Raw genomic sequence first — 20,818 nt, forward strand, 5'->3', positions numbered from 1 at the left:
TGATTTAAGGTAGCACAATCCAACTCCAAGTTTTAAAATGCTGTAACTTTCTTAATAATGCTTGAAAATTTATAAAAGTGGTAGTTATGGATAGCTAACAGATTACTCTTCCAAATTAATGCAATGTTAGTATTATTCAACAATTATGTAACCAATTATCATGTTAACTGAGTCTAAAATATTTTTCACCAAATTTCCACTTTCAATTTAAATTAGCTTCTGCATAGGTATTCCTAGAGGGTTGATTTTATTATATGTTGTTCCTATGACCATTATCTACAAAAGAGTGTCTCAGATTTCAGATAGAATGTATAGAACAAATTTTTCACCTAATTAAACATTATCTTCTTGTATGTGGTTAGGATGTTTACACTAATTAGAGATTTGTGAGAGAATGAAATACCATAGGGACAATTTAAGACACCCTTTTGAAGCCCATATTGTGTTGATTAAGATTTCGTTAAATTTTTCTGTATAGTTAAAAAGATATTAGAGCTAAATTCATTCAAGTGAAGTGACCGAGATTTTGCCACTAATTACATAATAATTGATTACATAATAATTGCGTAATAAAAATATTGCATTCATTTAAAAGATTAATCTTTTATCTATCTATATATACCTCTTTAATTATTTATTATGCATTCATAAGAAAGTTACAGCCTTTTAAAGGTTGGTGATTGGAAGTAAAAAACTCTTTGTATTGTGCTACCTTAAATGTCATTTACAAATTCAAAATTAATTTTGTAACAATTTAAATTTGCATGAAATTACCAAATCATGGGCTCATCGGACAGCACCGGTTTATTACATGCAAACTCAAATATTTATTAAGATGCGGTGTTGACTATTCCTTTGGTATCTTTCGTCCCTCTTTTGCAAATATGTTACCATAATATAGTCAATGTGAAACATATTATTTTTCAGCATGTGCTGAAGTCATATGCGGCAGAACTGTTGGTTATAAAGGCATATGAAGAAATGGGTAAACCGCCAACTGGTAAAATGAAGACCCTTGATTTGATGAAAGCTGTCTTTACGAAACTTTCAGACCTTAAAAATTTGAAAGTGTCCTGGGACAAATATTATACACCATCAAGTTTTTATCTACCGTAAGTTTATTATCATCTTTATACGGTGATACGATTTTGTAATGACCAAAAGTGTAGTTAGCTCTTTACATCTACTTATGATATTCCTTCTTATATTCCTGGTTCAGTTTAAATGTATCTGTATGCCATCTTTTCTTTCAAATCACGTGTTGCTTTCATAGTTTATGTCATTTATATTAACGATTATGATATGTCGTGTATTTGTAGTAGCTATGTCATTAACCTGATCATTTTCCTTCCGTGTGCCATACACATTTATGTTTGTATTAGAGAAAATAATAATTATTAAACGAATGCATTGTCATAATGATGACTATAAATAGGGATTGAAGTTATGGTAAGCTACTAGTCCTGATCATGTCAGTCTAATTATCATTTAAAACAATTGCCGATACTATCTTGAATTGCATTTTCAGGTCTCCGCCTTACATACTAGATCCAGCCTTTCCATATCATAATCTAACCAGGCAGAAGTCGGGGATTGATGAAAAGTATGTCCATCTTGAAAGAGATGCTAAAAAATTCTTAGCAAATTTGAAATAAAAACTTGAAATAAAACTTAACCCTATTTACATGCTTACACAAACATGTGTCAACTGTAAATACTCTTTGAGTTACCTAATGCAATATGTGCAATATGGCATTACCTTGACGTTGCTTTTTCTATTCAAACACATATCGAGTGATAAAGATAATGTATTTGTTCTAGTGAACTAATAATAAAACTCACCCATAGGGTATATTCATTGTGTTGTCTATAATTTGAATACGGCCACACATCGGTTGAATCAGGGTTGTCAATCAGAAAACCCAATCTTTTGGTCGAAATATGTGTCTACGGTCGAGTAAGCAATAGTTAAAGATACTACATTTATTTACGTTTACAAGTTGTATGTAAAGTTGTATAACTCTTAGTTTTTTAGCCATAAGGTGTACTGTTAGTATTGGGTATTGATATCACTGTTTTTGAGTGCACCTGTATATATTATATATATATATAAAATTATAATTGCAATTGTATATAAACTTATCATAGATATCAATATTGAAATTTTGTATTTGCGCCGGATGCGCGTTTCGTCTACAAAAGACTCATCAGTGATGCTCGAATAAGAAAAAACGTTGAAAGGGTTGAATAAAGTACGAAGTTAAAGAGTAAATAAAGACAACTATAATATACCGTTGTTCGAAAGTCATACATCAATTGAGAGAAAAAGATCCGGTTTACAAACTAAAAGTGAGGGAAACACATCAAATATAAGAGGAAAACAACGAAACAAAAAAAAAGCAAACGACAACGCAAGACACACAGACACGAACTATACCATAATAATTGACTTGGTTCAGGACATTTTAAGAAAACAGTGGGTTGAACCTGGTTTTATGGCTAGCCAAACCTCAAATTTTAATGGCAATATTAAATATAATACTAAAATGACAACATTACATGACGGGACTACAATAAAATTAAATGGAAGAATATACAGGACAGAGAAATACACAAATAATCAATACAATAGAACATTACGACATGATAATAGTTAATGGTACCAGGCTTATGATTTAATATGCCAGACGCATGTTTCGTCCACACAAGTCTCATCAGTGACGCTCAGGTTAACAAAGTAAAGAAGCCAAACAAAGAGCATTGAGGACCAACTATTCCTAAAGTTTGGACAAAAACAGCTAAGGTAATCTATTTCTTAGGTAGAAAAAAACGTAGTATTTCAAAAATGTAAAGTTTTGAAAACAGTTATTTATTTAATTGTGCCCATATCATGCTGTGATAAACCAAGCTGTGGTTAAGAAATGGAATGTAAATGGTTTGCAGTTGTAAGAGATGTTGCTCTTGTTTGATATCGCCATACCAAGAGTGTATATTGTTTCTAAGATACTATAATTATTATGGTCAGTTCTATTTATATGATACCACTGACTCAAATAAAAACATATTACCAAACTATTTTAATTTGAATAAACAATAGGCGGTTCATGTCCAGTGGAATATAACTTGCATATCCAGTAATACATTCAAAGGGACCGTTTGACTCTCTTTGGGTTGTAAAAAATATTTACACTTTTGGCTTCCCCAATTTTTAGCCTCTAGAGTGCCTGCTGAAAGTTCTTCCAAATAATTGAAACTCATTGAGATGGAACTGATGTTGGTGAATTACATGTAATCATCCTCAGGGGTAACAGTAGTCCGGCAGTGGTACGAATTAAATGATGCTTTATAAATATTTGTTCAGATAAACCTTCAGTTAGCAATTACATAAATCAAAATAAATGCCATTTTCATTTTTATATTCAAAATTTTCATATGCATAGCTTTCCACTCTTTTTTCTACAGTTTAAGTAATGACGGTTTCCCAGAAACATTTCTTGTAAACACTGATATCTTATTTTCTTATTTTGGTGGCCACATGCATGTATTCACACTGACTCTGGATCGAAAACTATGGTCGTTGCTTTTACTCCTAAATACTACACTCTTTAATGTTGCGTGAAGAAGAAACAAATAGAAGTTGACAGTTTTTTTTATTTATTATGTCTAGTTGACCATACTATACCATCCTTTGGATTTTACAATTTTGAGAGGAGGAATTGGTCTGAATCTCCTTTTAATTATCAAATCAAAATGTCTCTATGTGAACTAAACATCGGAATGAAATTTCTTCGAGACCATCCGTTCGATGGAAATCGTCCATACTTGGAAGGACTGCCTGTAACAGTATGTAGTGACCATAGTTTACCAGCATTTTGCTTGGAAATTTTTGCAAATTTATGGTAAGACTTTTGATTAAATATTTTTACTATTGTTACACAATGATAGTTTGGAAACACAACTCATTTCGCAAAATGCTGACGTACTAGGTATAATTGTGTGTCGTCATCTGTTATTTTAAGTTTCACAATGAAATCCTGTGATCAAAACTCCTCTAAGGCCGCTTAACAGAAACCTTTCATACTCGTAAATACATAGAACTGTTTAAAACATTTGTAGTTACTGTCCTTTAAATCTGAAGTTTTAAAAAGCTTTTTTAAATTTGACTTTTGTCTGCGTATTGCACACTAATCGACATAAATTTCAGACCATAATCTAGCGTACACTGCAATGTCGGACATTTTGCTATGGATCTTCCGAAATTCCGAACTTAAACACAAAAAAAGTATTTAAATGCTACTTTTTGTAATCACAATCATATCTGTTCTTATATCAGCAGGGTAATTAATATGAAATAATAAATTAGTGTACATTAATGTTATAATAAGAAATTGTGTATAACTGGCACCACCAAAACACTAATCAAAACTGTTAAGAGCCCGTTTTGCATCACGTTGAAGTCGATCAACTTGCTGCATTACTGCTATGTCAGCTTTTGGAACATTTGGACCTCGATGATAATGACGTGTTATCTCACCAATTACGTTATTATAAGGGTCCACTGGGTCAAGTATGTATGGTTTTGATCTATGAAAATAAAATATATTCATCACTGTTATCTTGTGTGTTGTATACATATCAAGGCCTGCATGTTCCTTCTGATATGTTAAATAGAAATTTACAATATTATGATAGGCAGTATTATTTTGATACTGTATTCAAAATAGATTTCCGTGATTTTAAATTCTTCAATCTTGAAAAATTACGTTATTCTCAGGGTCCACTGGGTCAAGTATGTATGGTTTTTATCTATGAAAATAAAATATATTCTTCACTGTTATCTTGTGTGTTGTATACATATCAAGGCCTGCATGTTCCTTCTGATATGTTAAAATAGAAATTTACAATATTATGATAGGCAGTATTATTTTGATACTGTATTCAAAATAGATTTTCGTGATTTTAAATTCTTCAATCTTGAAAAATATTTTGTAATAATGACCTAAAACGAATGTAACGAAAAGGGAAAAAAACACTCAATACAAACATAGAGCACTCACACTTAATTTATACCAATGAGATCTGTTTCATTACTGTCTGTCTAATGTTTTGGTATTACACAGACACGGATTAGAAATGGTCTACTCCTTTAACTACAAAAAGTAATATTTATAAACTATCGCTCATAACAATTTCTTGAACGAATGTGTGGTTTTGCTACGCATACTTAACCTTTTTAACACTTTTTTGGATGGTTGTTTATCTTGCTTTTTTTCTGATTTCAATGATATTGATTGCGGTTCATCCAATTTAAAAAAAAACAATTGACTATTTTGACATGTCCAAGTAGTGGTTAGGTCGAAGTTTTCACAAAAAAAAACATTAATTACTTATACATTTGAAGCCCATACATCAAATGGGACAAATGCGAAAACTATACTTACGGCACAGAATAATCTGCTGGTTGATAATAATCCGTCCATGATAATTTGATATCTCCAAAGTTTTTTAGTTTGTCAAATACCAACTTTGCTATGGCTTCTTCCGGTATACCTGGGTGTGGTTTCCCGAGATCTTCCCAGGCTCCGATCACAAGCAGTTCAACTGCAATCGATTTTATTATCGTGTGCTATAAAAATAGAAAATATTTTTAATGATTATATTTCAAGCTCGAACCTGTATAAAGAATACGTCAATGTCATCAGGGAACTATAATACATATGATGTACTACTTCATATATGACGTGCAATCTTTAAAGTTATGCTCGTTAAACATTTGTACAGACGGAAAGTCCCCAATCAAATGGCAAAATTAAAAGCTCAAACACATCAAACGAATGGATAACAACTGTCACATTCCTGACTTGGTACAGGCACTTTCTTATGCAGAAAATAATGGATTAATTCTGGGTTTACAAATAGCAAAAATCTCACTTGTTCGGCAGTCGTATCAAATTTCATTATATTGACCAGGATATGTGAACAAAACAAACAAACATTATACGTACAAATGTCAAAATTAGGGGTAAAACAGTCCATTAATGTGTAATAATCTTAATCACTATAAAAACAAACAAATATGTAACTAAGAAGCACAATAAGGCAGATAGATAATTGACATTAACAAAAATCAAAGACAAGAATACAAAAATTTACAATAGCACAATAAACAATGACAGGATGTGTAAGAACAGAGCCAATTCAAATATATCAAAGACGCACACCAAGGCATATAGACAAATACGAATACAAAAACTATATAACACGTTTAATAACTCGTGGTTCAGAAAACAACGAATTTCCTCACAAAATCATATCACAGATGTAATAGTTCATATTATGATGACATTAATACTTGACAAGGGCTTTAACCATGAGAAATTTAATGGAAAAAAAGTGATTATTTTTCATGGTTAAGACGCCCTTTCCTGGATTTAGCTTCATCAGGAACGCTCGCAGCCGAATATTTGAAAACCAAGGATGTATCAGAAGCAAAACAGCTGAAGAGCTGTATAACCAAAAAGGACCATAAAAATGTCAAATTCACTTTATTGCCTAATGGTGTTGAAACCTACGTCTCTCTGTAATTTCCCAATTTATAAACGGACAATTTTTAGAAAGGTTTGTTACAAAGCATTTCATTACAGAAGTACTGACTTTTGCGATGATGGTACCCTCGTTGACTAATAGTCCACCAGCAGTCATAAACTTCATGCATAAGATGCATGCATTTTAAAACTTTCTGCACTATGAAAAAAAATCTTTCACATTTAATGTTAAATTAAATAATACCTTCAAGAATATTTGATCTCTGTTGAACGTTTGCCAATAAACTTATCATACTTATTACTTTAACTGTAAATTGACCTGTGGAAGTTGTCGTACACTACATATAAATAAAAAATTGTTGACTCTGTCGGAAAATACGCGAAGTACAAACATTACGCTATGGTAACGTTATGACCAAACGCTTTACTCTGTGACGTTATATTATATGCATTAGCTATCACGACGAATAAAAGTATAGAAAACACGACGCATGATTTATTAACGAGTTCTGTGCCACAGGGCCGATGATCGGCCCAAAGTCATACTCCTTTCAGTGCCAAAGGGATGATTGAAATGATGTTATGAACTACGTAATGTTCTATGACGTCGCCGTTTTTGTGATAAATTTAATTCCTCCGTCTTGAAACATTCGCGCGGTTTCTTACCAAGATTAAAGATATGAAAGGGGAGCTTTTTTATGAAATTTATGAAAATAAAATTTTGTAAGGATGCGCTTATAAATATATATATAATATTTAGAACTATAGAGTCTCAAATCCACTCTTTTTTTCCGACGTTTTTTCAGTTGGCCATTTAGTTTATTTATGTATTCTAGGCTTACTTTCCTAAACTGCCTAAAGTTTTACATACATAAAATATAGAAGTTATTCAAATACCTTTACAAAGAACGAATTAGAAAAAGCGCAAAAAAACTCAAAAACTTAAAAAGTACGCAAAAAGTGCACTGCACGTTAATGACGTAATTAATCTAATGACGTGATTTGTTAACGCATCCATCGGATTATGGCTAATCCTCGAGTTTATTCTCCTGAGTGAGGGATCCACACATAATTAAACCAGGACAGTGCAGGGAAATTTCAAAACCATTGTCTATTTCGTGCTGATTTTCACAAATCATTCAACGAAGAAGTTTGTCTTGATAACATACAGTTATGCTCATGTTCCATTAAAACGCCACCAGAGAATTTTAATGCATGAAATAAATTTCGATAATTTTTCTATTTATTTTGCTGCGTGTATTTTTCTAGGCTTTATACGGCATACGTTTATAGAAATTTCAAAGGCAAAACAGTTAAACATGAATAAAACAAGAGATACAAGGAACAATATTTAATATTGTATTTATCGTGTAAAAATGTAATGTCCTGTATAGCATCGTAAAACACGATTCTTGCTGGATTGTGCCGGCCAAATTAACATTCCAGGTCAACATGACACGTTTAATTGATACCTGTAACATGTCTCCCAGTAAAATACATGTTATTTGATCAGTGCATGTCTGTACTCGTTTATTATTTGTCCTTCTTCCAAAATAAAAGAAAGCAAAACCGCAAACAACCTGAAAACTTTGTGAATAATTATAGATTTCAAATTACAATCACAGTGACTTATCATTGTATGGTTGTCATGAATTAATGAACACATTATTTTTCATATCAAGATACGATAGAAAATTCCTATTAAACGAACTCTGAAAATGTTCGATCAGGTCTTCATTTTATACAATTAATTATTTGGTGACATTTCCGAAGATCATATAATATTAAAACGACATTTGAGAAAATAACCGGGTCGAAAAGAAGAGAGTGTTCTGTGTGTTCTGGACGAAATGTCCCCGATAGCAGGAAAAGGCAGAAAAATGTATATGCATGTGTGCTCTCTGTCGTAAAATTGCCCATAAACCATGCAGTAAATACAAGAAACACGGCAGACGATGTAATACCGACGAATTAAATATTTTTCTTGAGTAATGATTATATGAATCTTGAATTTTGTATCCCAAGCTCATATAATGAAGTTGTTCACCAAAAATAATGACAAACTTTCTTTAATTTATAAGTAGTGACAAATTAATTTGCATTATTTCTTTTCGTATTACCGAATTTTGACTCGGGAGTACAGTATATGATTTTAGACAGGTTATCTTCTCTATAATTTCTGGTATTAGTTCAAGTGGGGGCAACTTAAAGAAGTAAAGTGAAACTTTAAATCGGTCCAATTATTTTGTAATGTTTCATGAAACACATAAAATAGTTACCCCTTCCTCAAAAAAAAATATTTTACCTTATCTTGGTGCTATTACTAGAACCGGGACCAGAATATCTTATTACACGTAACTTGTCTAAATATTATAACTTCAGAGTCAAAAATCGGTATTATATGTAAGAAAATGGACTATTAGTAAAAAAAGTTTAATTTTCCCGCCACTTACAGTTAACATCTTTTTGAGCTTTCATACCTATACTATGACGTCGACATTTTTTGCGTTATCGTAAAGACAATCAAAAAAGACATTGGCACTGAAGGGGTTTTGTTTAAATTTGTTTGGCAGTTCAACAGATCCAGTAAAAAAAAATGAGGCTACGTTATGGACTGTGTTTGTAGTGTGTTTTAAATCCAACTACCGTAGATTTTTATGCGACTATAATACACTACAGAATAAATTAAATAAATTAGCTAAACAGAAATTTGTCATCATTAATCTAACTTCAAATTTTAAAGAAATTCGTTAAGCTTGCCATTGTAAAAACAGTTGTTTACAAACTCCGCCTCATGTGGGGCGATAAATGATATTCGTATTTATTTAATTTTTTTTAACTTTCTGGTTCTCAGATATGATCTCAATGTTTCATTTCATAGATACATAACTGAGGAATGTTAGCAGTAAAAGTACAAATTGTAGCGGAGTAATTTTAATTATAGGGGAAGACCCAAAATGAAAGGAGATGTAGTATAGAATTTTACTTATGCTTTTAAATTCTAAGTGGCACAGTTTTATCCGTAACGGAAATTAAATTGCATTGTCTGTAATTAAAACTATATATAAGTGCAACCCCAATAATGGTTAAATGTCAGGATATATAAAAAACAAAACAATACAACAGTTAATGTTCTGTGAGACATTTTCGGTATATCAGTTTGTATTTCTATTTTGTAAGCATAAATTAGCAATTGTTTTGAATGGTTTCCAGAAAGCTACTGGCATCTACCTTAAAATGGTTGCACAGATGTATACTATATAACTTACTTCATTCGTTTTGATCCAGTACTTGATCAGCCTTATGACTCTTTTAATTTTTTCTAGATGCTTTCCAATGAATTCTGTTTGAAGTGGTCTCAAACATCGGTTGTAATATCCTCTTTCCGTACTACCAACTTCTTTCCTCATTTTGGTGTGTATCGATTTTATTTCCTCATCCGTTAAGTTGCTGGCTAAGAAATGTACACACAAAAAAAACCAATTACTCCGAACAGATTTACATGGGTGCTTTTTTTTCTTTCTCTTTTACATTTTTAAAGGGTATTTTACCATAAAAGTATCATTTCTCATTGTTTTTGGGACTAAACGAAATAGTTTTACTATATTATTGATAATTTCAACATTGATATTTGAATACATTTTGATAAGGTTATGTTATGTGCTCCGTGACTGCATATATGCTTTTTTTCTTCAAATTCCATCTACCTTGTAGTTAAACTAGGGCTTACCGGTTATCTTTGATGAGTTTATTTATTCCCTTTTGTATGTACCAAGTCAGGAATATGACAGTTGTTGTCCATTCGTTTGATGTGTTTTGTCATTTGATTTTGCCATTTGTTTAGGGACTTTACGATTGGATTTTCCTTGGAGTTCAGTATTTTTTTGATTTTACTTTTTACTATCTAACTTAGCAACCAGAATTGAAATACTTTTCACTACTTCTTATTATTGTTCCAGACCATTGCGAACTCATCTATATTAACAAGATTGCACTTTTTTGTCTCATGGCTATACTCCGATAATCTAATGAATGATCAAAATGCTAAAGATTCTATAAATACTTACGATCCTGTGTTATATTGAGAATTGGCATTATGTCAACCTCTTGCCAATCCCCGTCAATAAAAATATGAGTGTTATAAGCCCATGTCGTGTTTGTTGAGTCTTTAATCCTGAATTTTAAACTAGAAGGAGAGAGTGAAAATAACAAAAAGTCAGCTTAATTCCGTTGATTAGAAAAAAATATACTTGTTCTAAGAAATATATTCTAGATTCTAAACATTGCTAATTAAACCTAGATATTTCTACTGCAATCAGTTTTAAATGATATATATGTTACATTAAACCATTGTGGTGACGTCAGCCTATTCATTTACCGTGGATTCTTTTTCTAGAATCAACGCTTCCTAAATCTTCCTAAATCTGTCGCTGAAATGGGCTCAACATATTAGATTCTTTTGTTTCCTTTGTGTGCCTAATTTCATTAAGTTTGAATTGACTAATTAACTGATTTCTGTTCACTAATGGAATTGTTTTAAAAACTTAGCTTTCATGTTTGTGATTTCTATATGCTTTCACCGGGATTCGAACCCGTCCATGAATTCTAATACGTGTTACTGACATCAACATATCGACGAAACCTCTGGGTTAACAATCGGTTACGATTTAATTGTCTATTTTATATATATAAATGAATGTATGAAATACATCGGAACAACAGACACACAGGGCTTCTACCTTTATATATACATAATAGGCAAACGAATAGTATGAATTGGTAACCACGAGGTTTCATGGTTAAGATAAATGAGTTCAAGGTACGGACTTGTATTTTTAGGTTCGAATCCCTGAATTATCTTTGTTGTCCCTATTCTCTACTTTTCAATTTTTGTTCTTGTTTTGTATGTTATTGTGGATAATTTGTGTAATAAAAGCGAGTTTGGTCTTTTTTTTTTTTTTGGATTATTGTTGGCTATTCCACATGTTTGAAACAAAACTGATTACATTCTCATGATTTTTCCACGTTTGTTTTATAAATTTATATTAATATGATTTCATTTGTTTTACTACACAATTTTACAACTGTTAATTCGTAAATTCCTTTGCTAGAAAATCGTGATGTTCCTAGCATTAGAATGTTCTTTGTCGGGTTGTATTGCCTTTGAAACATTCTCCATTTCTATTTTCAATTTTAATAGAAATAAGTTCGAATATATCTTATTTTGTAAAGAACAGACAATATTCAGATGCCTGATAGTATGAAGATCTTTAAGGACAGACGTGTTGTGTTATAATATATTTTTATTTTTGTTTTAACCATTTAATTGTGATATTCAATTTATTGTAATGAATTGTTTGACACGATAACATGGTTATTTAAACTCACTTACAATACCTTCTAATTAAGAATAGGCGTTAATTTTTAAAAGACATTAACATAATAGTTTAAGTTATAGATACAATGGATAAGCGTTGATTCATGAAAAACAAACCATTCGCCCTTCGGGCTCATGGTTTCTTTTTCAAGAATCAACGCTTATCCATTGTATCTATATCACATAATTGTGAGGGGGTAAAGATCTACCTACGTCAACGAAATGTTAATCTTAAGGACAAACATAAAATGTTTATGGATGAATGTTAAAATTGAGAAAGGAAATGGGGAATGTGTCAAAGCGACAACAACCCGACCATCGAGCAGACAACAATAGTTTGAATTCGTGAGAACAATTTACTGGTTTAATCATTACAATTGAATTCAATTAAACATATAGCAAGATTGAACAATTCATCCATTATTTTCTATAGATATAAGAACATGTGCTATGAGTACAAATGAGACAACTCTCTATACAAGTTACAATTTGTAAAAGAAAACCATAATAGGTCAAATATTTGTTTTTTGAATAACTGCCCAATGATAGTGTTTGTTATATGATATAAACTCTTAGTAAGTTTAAGCTTAACAGTTGACATATTGATGTAAGTAACGCGTAGATAGTACAGGCTAGGGGAATAGTGTTTTTTCCAAATTGGTATGAAAATCGTGCAATTTAAAATTAGTAATTAACTTGTTGTCAAGGTAAATACTGTAAACCAATTAATTTTCGTGAGCAACTTATTTTCGCGACTTTGGCGAGTAGAAAAATAATGTAAATATGAACCTTGGCAAATATGTAAAATATGGATTTTCTAACTGCATAAAGTAAATTTGAAAATCGCCTTGTTAAATTGCTTCGAAATGGATTAAAAAGGCCTTAACGCGAAATAAAGTATCCGCGAAAATAGGTTCGTTTAATGTATATAACCCTAAACTGCTTACCTAAGAAGACTGTGAATGGCATCTTTGATTCCGCTCATTTTCTGTTTAAGAGTTTCTACAGTGGTGATGTCGTATATCGGAAATATAAGATCTACATCTGATAGATCACGAACTGCAGTTCCTTTCCCGATAGATCCTCCCTTTAAGTCAAAAGTGAACATTATGCAAGAACACAGAACAGAAATGATCAAATCAAACAAGTTTATATGATAGATATACATAAAACATTAGTTAGTATTCGTAAATGCCTCTTGGTTAATTATATACATTATATTTAAGTAACAGTGACTGATCATTTCATTTTGTATTGGGTTTATTTTTCGATTCGTTTCAATTTTCTTCCCTTTCGCACTTTACAGGTACCCCTCTCTTCACCCCTTTTAGTTTTTATCATTTGGTGAAATCAACTTCACAAATATATTATATAATATATTCATATAATAAATGACACGTTTTAAACTCTTGACTTGTCTTATTCGGTCCTATTTAATAAAGAGTTACGACCATCACAATTTTAAGTTACGACCATCCTGAACATTTTTGTTGTTTTAGTTACGACCATCATGCTCGAATTATTGAATGACTATTTTACGAAAATTGGAATGTTTTTATGTATCAAATTTTGTTTTAATAGCAACGCACTGACGATTAGTATGTATGAGACAAGCGGTTTGGCTCAAATAAAACATCTTTTACTGCACGAAAATCGGAAAAGAAAAGTTTATCCGTAGAGTTGTCTCCCATTTTCGGATGGTCGTAACTTTAATCCGCTTACCACCAGTGATCCTAATGTAATGGTTGTGGCATTTTCAATGGTTAACTGAGTATTTTCAAGTTGCTATGGACAAAGTTAACCTTAGTTGACTTTGCTCATGCATGCATAGAATAAGCTTAGTTTTCAAGTTTTCATGATTACATAATATGAAAAGGTTTAGTCATACTATCAAGTGTTTGCAATTTATTTCTTAATGTAAGTTATAACGCACAATATGTCTTAAAATCGTTATAGATAGGTTAAATATGAAACAATTCACTAAGAAGAAGAAAATGATAGTAACATCAAATTGAAAAATAATCTTACTAACATCATTAAAGTAATCGGTAAGAAAAACAGAAGGTTTCTAAACTTGATGTTGATTTCCAGTTTTATTTAATATCTTTTTTGTAGCCTCATTATACTGTTTCTAATGAATAAATTGTTTAACATTTTTCAACGAAGATGTCAGAACAAAACAACAAAACTTTTAAACCATACCTTAATAGTACGCATTACTCTATAATTAAACTGACTAGATTTCAAGACCTCTGCTACTTCGTCAATAGTCTTTCCACATTGTTTAAGATAGCTTGTATCCGGATTAACAACGCGATCAATAAAACAAGCAAGAGATTCTCCGGGTTTGATTCCTCGGAAGTCCATAGTTCTGCAATGGAGTAAACAAAATGATCATGCTTTGACATCTAAACAATTTTAGGTACATAGAAATACTAAATAATAGCAACAGTAATATACCGCTGTTTGCAAGTCATAAAACGATTCAAAGAAAACAAATCCGGTTTCCAAACTCAAAACGAAGGAAAACACATTAACTATATCAGGGAAAACAACGGAACAGCAGAAACACTGAATAATAGTTCAAGAATTTTTTATTTACTGAAAAAAAACTGATTAAAAGACATATCATAAAACATATTTTGAAGATACACTTGAATCTCATTCTATTAATAAATATGTTGTTAAATTATATTTACATGTATCAGCTGTATAATTCAATTATAATTTGATATCAATAAGATTGAAATAATTACAGAGTACATATATTAGTCGTTTGGTTCTAAATTGGTCTTCGTATATTCTGGAAAATGCTGGCAAATATTACGTCATGAAACTCTAAAAGAGACTTGCTATATTTGTTTTGTTTTGTGATCATATCATTTTATTTTACGGCACTTGCTATCTTCAAAGATTACCTGCTTATGTATTGGACAAAATTTACACGTTTCTTTCAATATATAAATGTATGTCAGATTTATGTACTTTGAATTTCTGAAAATCTACTTTCATTATCATATTCATATTTTCGATAAGAAAATGTATTTCACGTATCATAGAGTGCATAGTTTCATAACTTTTTATTATTCGTAATTGACTCTGCATAGTAGTTCATTTCAAATAGATTCTTTTAATTACCTACCACGAGATGACCTATTTTTTATCCATCTTTTAAAATATATTTATGTAGCTCGGAGAATAACGAATGATTCGTTTGGCTTTTTATCTATGAACTACAAAAAAAGTCGTTTATTCGTGCTTACATAAAAGGTTAGATTTAAATTGAAGAAACAGCTAAGATTTTCAAATTTTTCATTTAAAACAAATGTAAGCTTATTTCTTCAACATATGAATAAAAGTATACAAAAGTATCTAAAACACTTATGTTAAGGGGGTACAAACAGTTTTCAACAAATGACAGGTGTCTATATAACTATTTTTAAGCACAGGATATAATAACTATGTTTAAACACGTCGCCAGAACCATGTCTTAAATTTTAAGAATTGTTCGAGCAGTGGAAATTTTGCTTCCGTATTGATGTATTGTTAGATGTAACGCTAATCATGAGTTCCACTTCAAGTCTACATGACAACCTCAAAATCGAGTTACAAATTGGAGATATTATGAAAAAATTTTGGATGTAATCATATATGTATGAGACTTTGAAACTTAAAAATAACTACCCATTCAATTTGCAATTAAAGGTCGTTTTTTAATAGCATTTCATTATGCCCGCGTCACACTGTCCCGATTTTTACGCCGATGGCAACACGATTATGGAAATTTTCAAAATCGGGACTGATCGTATCCAGATCGGGCTATTCGTAGTGCCATCTTTAACCATCGTAAAACCATCGGCTACTTTTTCTAGCCCTCGGGGACAACTTCGGGAAGGGTTCTAAATTTTTTAACATGTTAAAAAATCCCCGAAGGTGCGTCCGATGTTGAGGGTTCGTATTGAGTTCGTATCACCATCCTCACCATCGTAATGTCACCGGGGATGCATCTTTGAACATCGTATTGCATTCGTGTTTCCATCGTTTCCATCGGGCAGTTTTGACATTACGATGTCTACACGAATGAATCACGAAGCTACCCGAATGTCTTACGATGGCAACACGACTTCGTGAAGACCTCGTGATCTCGTCGTGATGCCATCGAATGAAAGTACGAAGGTGACAGGATGGAACTACGACGGCAATAAATCCAGCTAAATGTAAGTTAATTTTCGCTCTTAAATACATTTAAAGTGCCATGCGCGATATGCACTGGTCAGTCTAATACGACAGTTAAGAAAGACGTTCACAAAACATGGAGCTCATATCATATGATTCTATGAGAACAAGAAAGGCAACAGCGTTGTTTCTATTAATTCAAATGGAAGAGCAGGTATTACAGGCTCATGATTTACTTTTACAAATAAAATATTATTTTTTGTCAATTTTTCATATCAAATAACATAATGAAAATCATAAACGCGCCTCGTATTCTTAAACTGCAGGTACACGTATATAGGGAAACCAACTTTTTCTTCATTATTCTGATTTTTTATGTATCGTCTGAGTTATTGTCACACGAATGTTTACGGACATTTTTGTTTTCTATATGTCATATTTTGCCGACTTTCCCCACATCCTTCCTTTAGTCTATATTATTATGATATTATCCTGGAAAGAGCTCTTCGTACGAACTTACAATTTTCGCATTCGGGTGTCCATCGTATATAAAAATCGGGACAGTGTGACGCGGGCATTAATGTATATATATATATAAATCGGGACAGTGTGACGCGGGCATTAATGTATATATATATATAAATCGGGACAGTGTGACGCGGGCATTCATGCCCGCGTCACACTGTCCCGATTTTTATATACGATGGACACCCGAATGCGAAAATTGTAAGTTCGTACGAAGTTGGTCCCGATCTCGTTAAAATACCAAAAAGTGACCGAAGCAAGTACGATGAATAACGAAGTCTATACGATGGTGCCGCAATTATATACGATAGCAAAAGATGGACATACGAAGGTTAACCGAAGACGGGTATTTAGCTTCATATTTCAGCCGAAGCCTACACGATGGATCATGAAGGCTACACGATGGATTACGATGATGGCGCGATGGCCATACGATGTCTAAAAGATACGAACAGAATTTCGACAACATATCGTTTCTGTACAAGTCTGCCATGCATGGCGGAAAATCGATCTTTTTGTCTAATTCTTATAAAACTTAGTTTATTATCCCCTCGCCTACTACATGTAAGTTGCGTGTAGATAAAATTGTTATGGACACTCTAGAACAAAATGCTCAAAACTTGGTATGGTGTTACTCGTTAAGAATATCTTAAGGCTATTGACTTTAAAGTTCAAAGGTCAAGGTCACAGTGGAAGTTGTAATACAAGGCAATATCACCCTTGTGGACACTCTAAAACAAATATGCTTCAAAAGATTTTAACCACATTTGGTATATTGTTCCTCCTTGTAATGATCTGACATTTTTTACGTTCACGGCCAAAAGTCAAGGTCATGCAGATGGACTTGTTTTTTCTCCTTGAAATAGCATAATACACAGGAAATTGGTTGCTCATTTTTTTACCTGCTGGTTCTAAAGACAATATTAAAAGTATTTCCAGTTACTGAATGTTTTGGTTGATTTCTAAAAAAATAGTTTATGTATCAAATATGCATATTCAATTTACCATTTTCTGCATGTGTCATATACAAATATAGTGTCCATATTTGTCCCCAATATGTTACATACGAGGGGATGCCACGCTCGGCATTACCTTGTTTGAACTGTAAAATGTGTGCACTAGTCTGAATAATCACCCATAATTATGCCCATGTTTACTGATCTATCTTAAAGGTAAGGTAATGGGTTCGTTGATCCCTTTTATTCAAAAAGAGCTCTTTCCAGGAGAATATCATAATAATATAGACAAAAGGAAGGATGTGGGGAAAGCAACAAATGCGGCAAAATATGACATATAGAAAACAAAATGGTTATGGAGTAAACATTCGTGTGACAACAACTCAGACGATACATAAAAAATCAGAATAATGAAGAAAAAGTTGGTTTCCCTATATACGTGTACCTGCAGTGTTGGTGTACGAGGCGCGTTTATGATTTTCATTATGTTACTTGATATGAAAAATTGACAAAAATAATATTTTACTTGTAAAAGTAAATCCTGAGCCTGTAATAGCTGCTCTTCTTGTTCCATTTGAATTAATAGAAACAACGCTGTCGCCTTTCTTGTTCTCATAGAATCATATGATATGAGCTCCATGTTTTGTGAACGTCTTTCTTAACTGTCGTATTAGACTGACCAGTGCATATCGCGCATGGCACTTTAAATGTATTTTAGCGCGAAAATTAACTAAAATTTAGCTGGATTTATTGCCGTCTTAGTTCCATCTTGTCGCCTTCTTACTTTTATTCGATGGCAACACGACCGGATTACGAGGTCTTCACGAAGTCGTGTTGCCATCGTAAGACCTTCGGGTATCTACGTGATTCATTCGTGTAGACATCGTAATGTCAAAACTGCCCGATGGAAACGATTAAATCACGAATGCAATACGATGTGCACAGATGCATTCCCGGTGACATTACGATGGTGAGGAGGGTGATACGAACTCAATACGAACCCTCAACATCGGACGCACCTTCGGGGATTTTTTAGCATGTTAAAAAATTTAGAACCCTTCCCAATGTTGTCCCCGAAGGCTAGAAAAAATGGCCGATGGTTCTACGATGGTTAAAGAAGTCACTACGAATAGCCCGATCTGGATACGATCAGTCCCGATTTAGAAAATTTCCATAATCGTGTTGCCATCGGCGTAAAAATCGGGACAGTGTGACGCGGGCAACAAAATGGATACGTTTAGACTTATATCCTCGTAATGAGTTTTGAATTTGATCTTCTCAGTAATGCGAAACAAAATTAATGTGATACTTAATTGTGATAACTTGTGAATGCAAAAATTAACTAAAATACATGAAGTGGAGAATTTCTTGTTCAGTATTTGTGATAAACAGAAAATTATTAATTGATAACGTTTGCAGCTTACCTGATAGAATATAGAAACTAATTCAACGTTTCGTGCGATGTTTGATAAGTCTACTTTGATTTCCAAAGCCAGTAACAATTTGAAAAGTTCCTTGATATTAAATTAAAAATAAACTGGGAATCTTTAATTTCTAAAAATAAACCATTGGTAACTTTCTGGAAATTTCCATACGTTTCACTTCCGGACAAATCTAAACCTGTGCACGTGTACTATAACAACAAAATACGAATGCAATCGATGCTTCATTCATGTTTTACGGTTAATCGACAACAAACTTTGTAAAATTGTAAAGTTTTGAGTGTGGCTTTCCATGTCGATGCACACAGTATCATTATTTTTGGGTTTATTATATTCACGGATATATTACTTAACTTTGATCAGTATTTTCTAATTGCCAATGGATTAATAACATTTGAACGGTAATCTACTGTTGCTGTAATAATATTTTTAAAACTATTAAAATAAAGGAATATATCTGCTTCATGCAAAGCTCCGATCTTTTGTCTGGTTTAGACTTTTTTGTTTTTTTTCCTATGGTTTTTTTAAGGTATACATGTTATATCAGCTGTTCAACGTTTGAATTAAATTTTGAATTACTTCAGTGTCGAGTATCATTGAAAGGAGATTAATTGTCGAATTGTGTCTATGATGCAGTGGAAATCCCTAAATTCAAGAAAATAAATGCCATAACGATCACCATATTCAATATAGAGATCGTAGAACTTTTGGAGCGGTTTTTTTCATCACCTTCCACAAAAACAGAAAATAAGGAAAGTTAGCTTGATTGCTTGAGATGTTCGAGCAAGTAGACAACTGTATTGCACTGGACCAACACCATAATCACTATACTGTAACACCGTGAGGCTTTTCATATGAGATGAAATATGTAAAATCTATAGAATGGTGTAGATGTTAATTTTGAAGTACCCAACAGTTAATTCAATGACAAAAACATTAATTTACCAATGTTGAATGGTTCAGGATACATTTTAAGATAAAAAAAAAAAAAAAAAAAAAAAAAAAAAACCAGAAAGTATAAAATTATTATTTCTTGTTTCTTCTCAAAACGAATGGCAACCAGTTGTGTCGATATGATATACGTATCCTTTTACTCATCATTCAACATCCTCCATCTCAATCCAGATAGGTATCTTATGACGCACTGTAATGTATTGCTTTAAGTTGTAAATGCATTGTCTAAATTATTAGTTTACATGATGATAAACACCATGATCACTTCTCAAAACTTGAAGAAAAACACCTCATTTGTAAACAATCTTCCTTGAATGCCTTTGCTTTTTGTAGTTATACTTACATGTATAGTTGACGACGATTTGATTAGTTTAATAAACAGATTTGTTAATCGTCAAAAGTACTGTATAATATTACAATCATTTCAATCATTTGCTATACATAATACACGGCCGACACTCGGCTAACCGAGAGATTGGTCGGTTAATCTATATAGAGTATGCGGCAATATCGGCGATTAGTCTGTTAATCGGGTTGGTTATACTTCTGTTAAGAATAAAACGCTTAATTTAATGTTAAACTCTATTATATATACAGATTTTTGGCATGTTATAAGAACCAAATCAAAAAAAGACAAATGTCTGACAAAATGATATCTATCATAGAACATTTTGCACTTGTAAAAACATTTCATAGTCTGCGCAGTTTTCAGTAAAACTAAAAGGCGTCGCGCAAGTATGTAGTATTTATGCTTATACGCATAGCATTTTTTTTTTTTATAAAAGGCCAAACAAACAAATTTAGATATCATTTAAAGGACAAAAAATGGTACGGTGGTTCTAA

The 20,818-nt window shown here is 32.2% G+C and overlaps 2 protein-coding genes across 5 annotated transcripts in view; one reads left to right on the forward strand and one right to left on the reverse strand.

Moving 5' to 3' along the window:
* The window catches only part of LOC139529900 (uncharacterized), a 49,680-nt gene extending 47,830 nt beyond the window's left edge, over positions 1 to 1,850 (forward strand). For both annotated transcript variants that reach the window (XM_071325863.1, XM_071325870.1), the window contains exons 14-15: positions 928 to 1,112; positions 1,529 to 1,850. In XM_071325863.1, coding sequence (XP_071181964.1) covers positions 928 to 1,112; positions 1,529 to 1,655 — 312 coding nt within the window. In that variant the 3' untranslated portion in view covers positions 1,656 to 1,850. The remainder of the gene's footprint in view (positions 1 to 927; positions 1,113 to 1,528) is intronic.
* A 1,549-nt stretch (positions 1,851 to 3,399) lies between these two features.
* On the reverse strand, positions 3,400 to 19,125 carry LOC139529914 (2'-5'-oligoadenylate synthase 1A-like). 3 transcript variants are annotated; one of them, XR_011665918.1, is made up of 8 exons: positions 19,004 to 19,112; positions 14,125 to 14,293; positions 12,870 to 13,009; positions 10,613 to 10,731; positions 9,815 to 9,999; positions 5,442 to 5,626; positions 4,207 to 4,584; positions 3,400 to 4,132 (listed from the first exon to the last, which is right to left on the reverse strand). XR_011665918.1 is itself a non-coding variant. In XM_071325884.1 (7 exons), the coding sequence occupies exons 2-7, from the start codon at positions 14,287 to 14,289 to the stop codon at positions 4,416 to 4,418; spliced, it is 963 nt and encodes a 320-aa protein (XP_071181985.1). In that variant the 5' UTR covers positions 14,290 to 14,293; positions 19,004 to 19,125; the 3' UTR covers positions 3,400 to 4,415. The 3 variants fall into 3 exon arrangements, 2 of the variants coding, with proteins under 2 accessions (XP_071181985.1, XP_071181998.1); XM_071325884.1 differs by having other exon boundaries at positions 3,400 to 4,584; positions 19,004 to 19,125; XM_071325897.1 differs by lacking the exon at positions 19,004 to 19,112 and adding an exon at positions 15,065 to 15,155 and having other exon boundaries at positions 3,400 to 4,584.
* Positions 19,126 to 20,818: the final 1,693 nt, after the last annotated feature.

This window comes from Mytilus edulis, chromosome 1 (genome assembly GCF_963676685.1).
Source record: "Mytilus edulis chromosome 1, xbMytEdul2.2, whole genome shotgun sequence".
Taxonomy (NCBI): Eukaryota; Metazoa; Mollusca; class Bivalvia; order Mytilida; family Mytilidae; genus Mytilus; species Mytilus edulis.

What these genes read in the sequence shown, in the direction of transcription:
- LOC139529914 (XM_071325884.1), bottom strand. Translation starts at nt 14,289, where the DNA reads ATGGACTTCCGAGGAATCAAACCCGGAGAATCTCTTGCTTGTTTTATT. An exon ending in TCTCAATATAACACAGGATC is followed by an intron (nt 10,000 to 10,612) that starts GTAAGTATTTAT and finishes TACATTTCTTAG; the next exon opens with CCAGCAACTTAACGGATGAG. An exon ending in CCAGCAGATTATTCTGTGCC is followed by an intron (nt 4,585 to 5,441) that starts GTAAGTATAGTT and finishes TTATTTTCATAG; the next exon opens with ATCAAAACCATACATACTTG.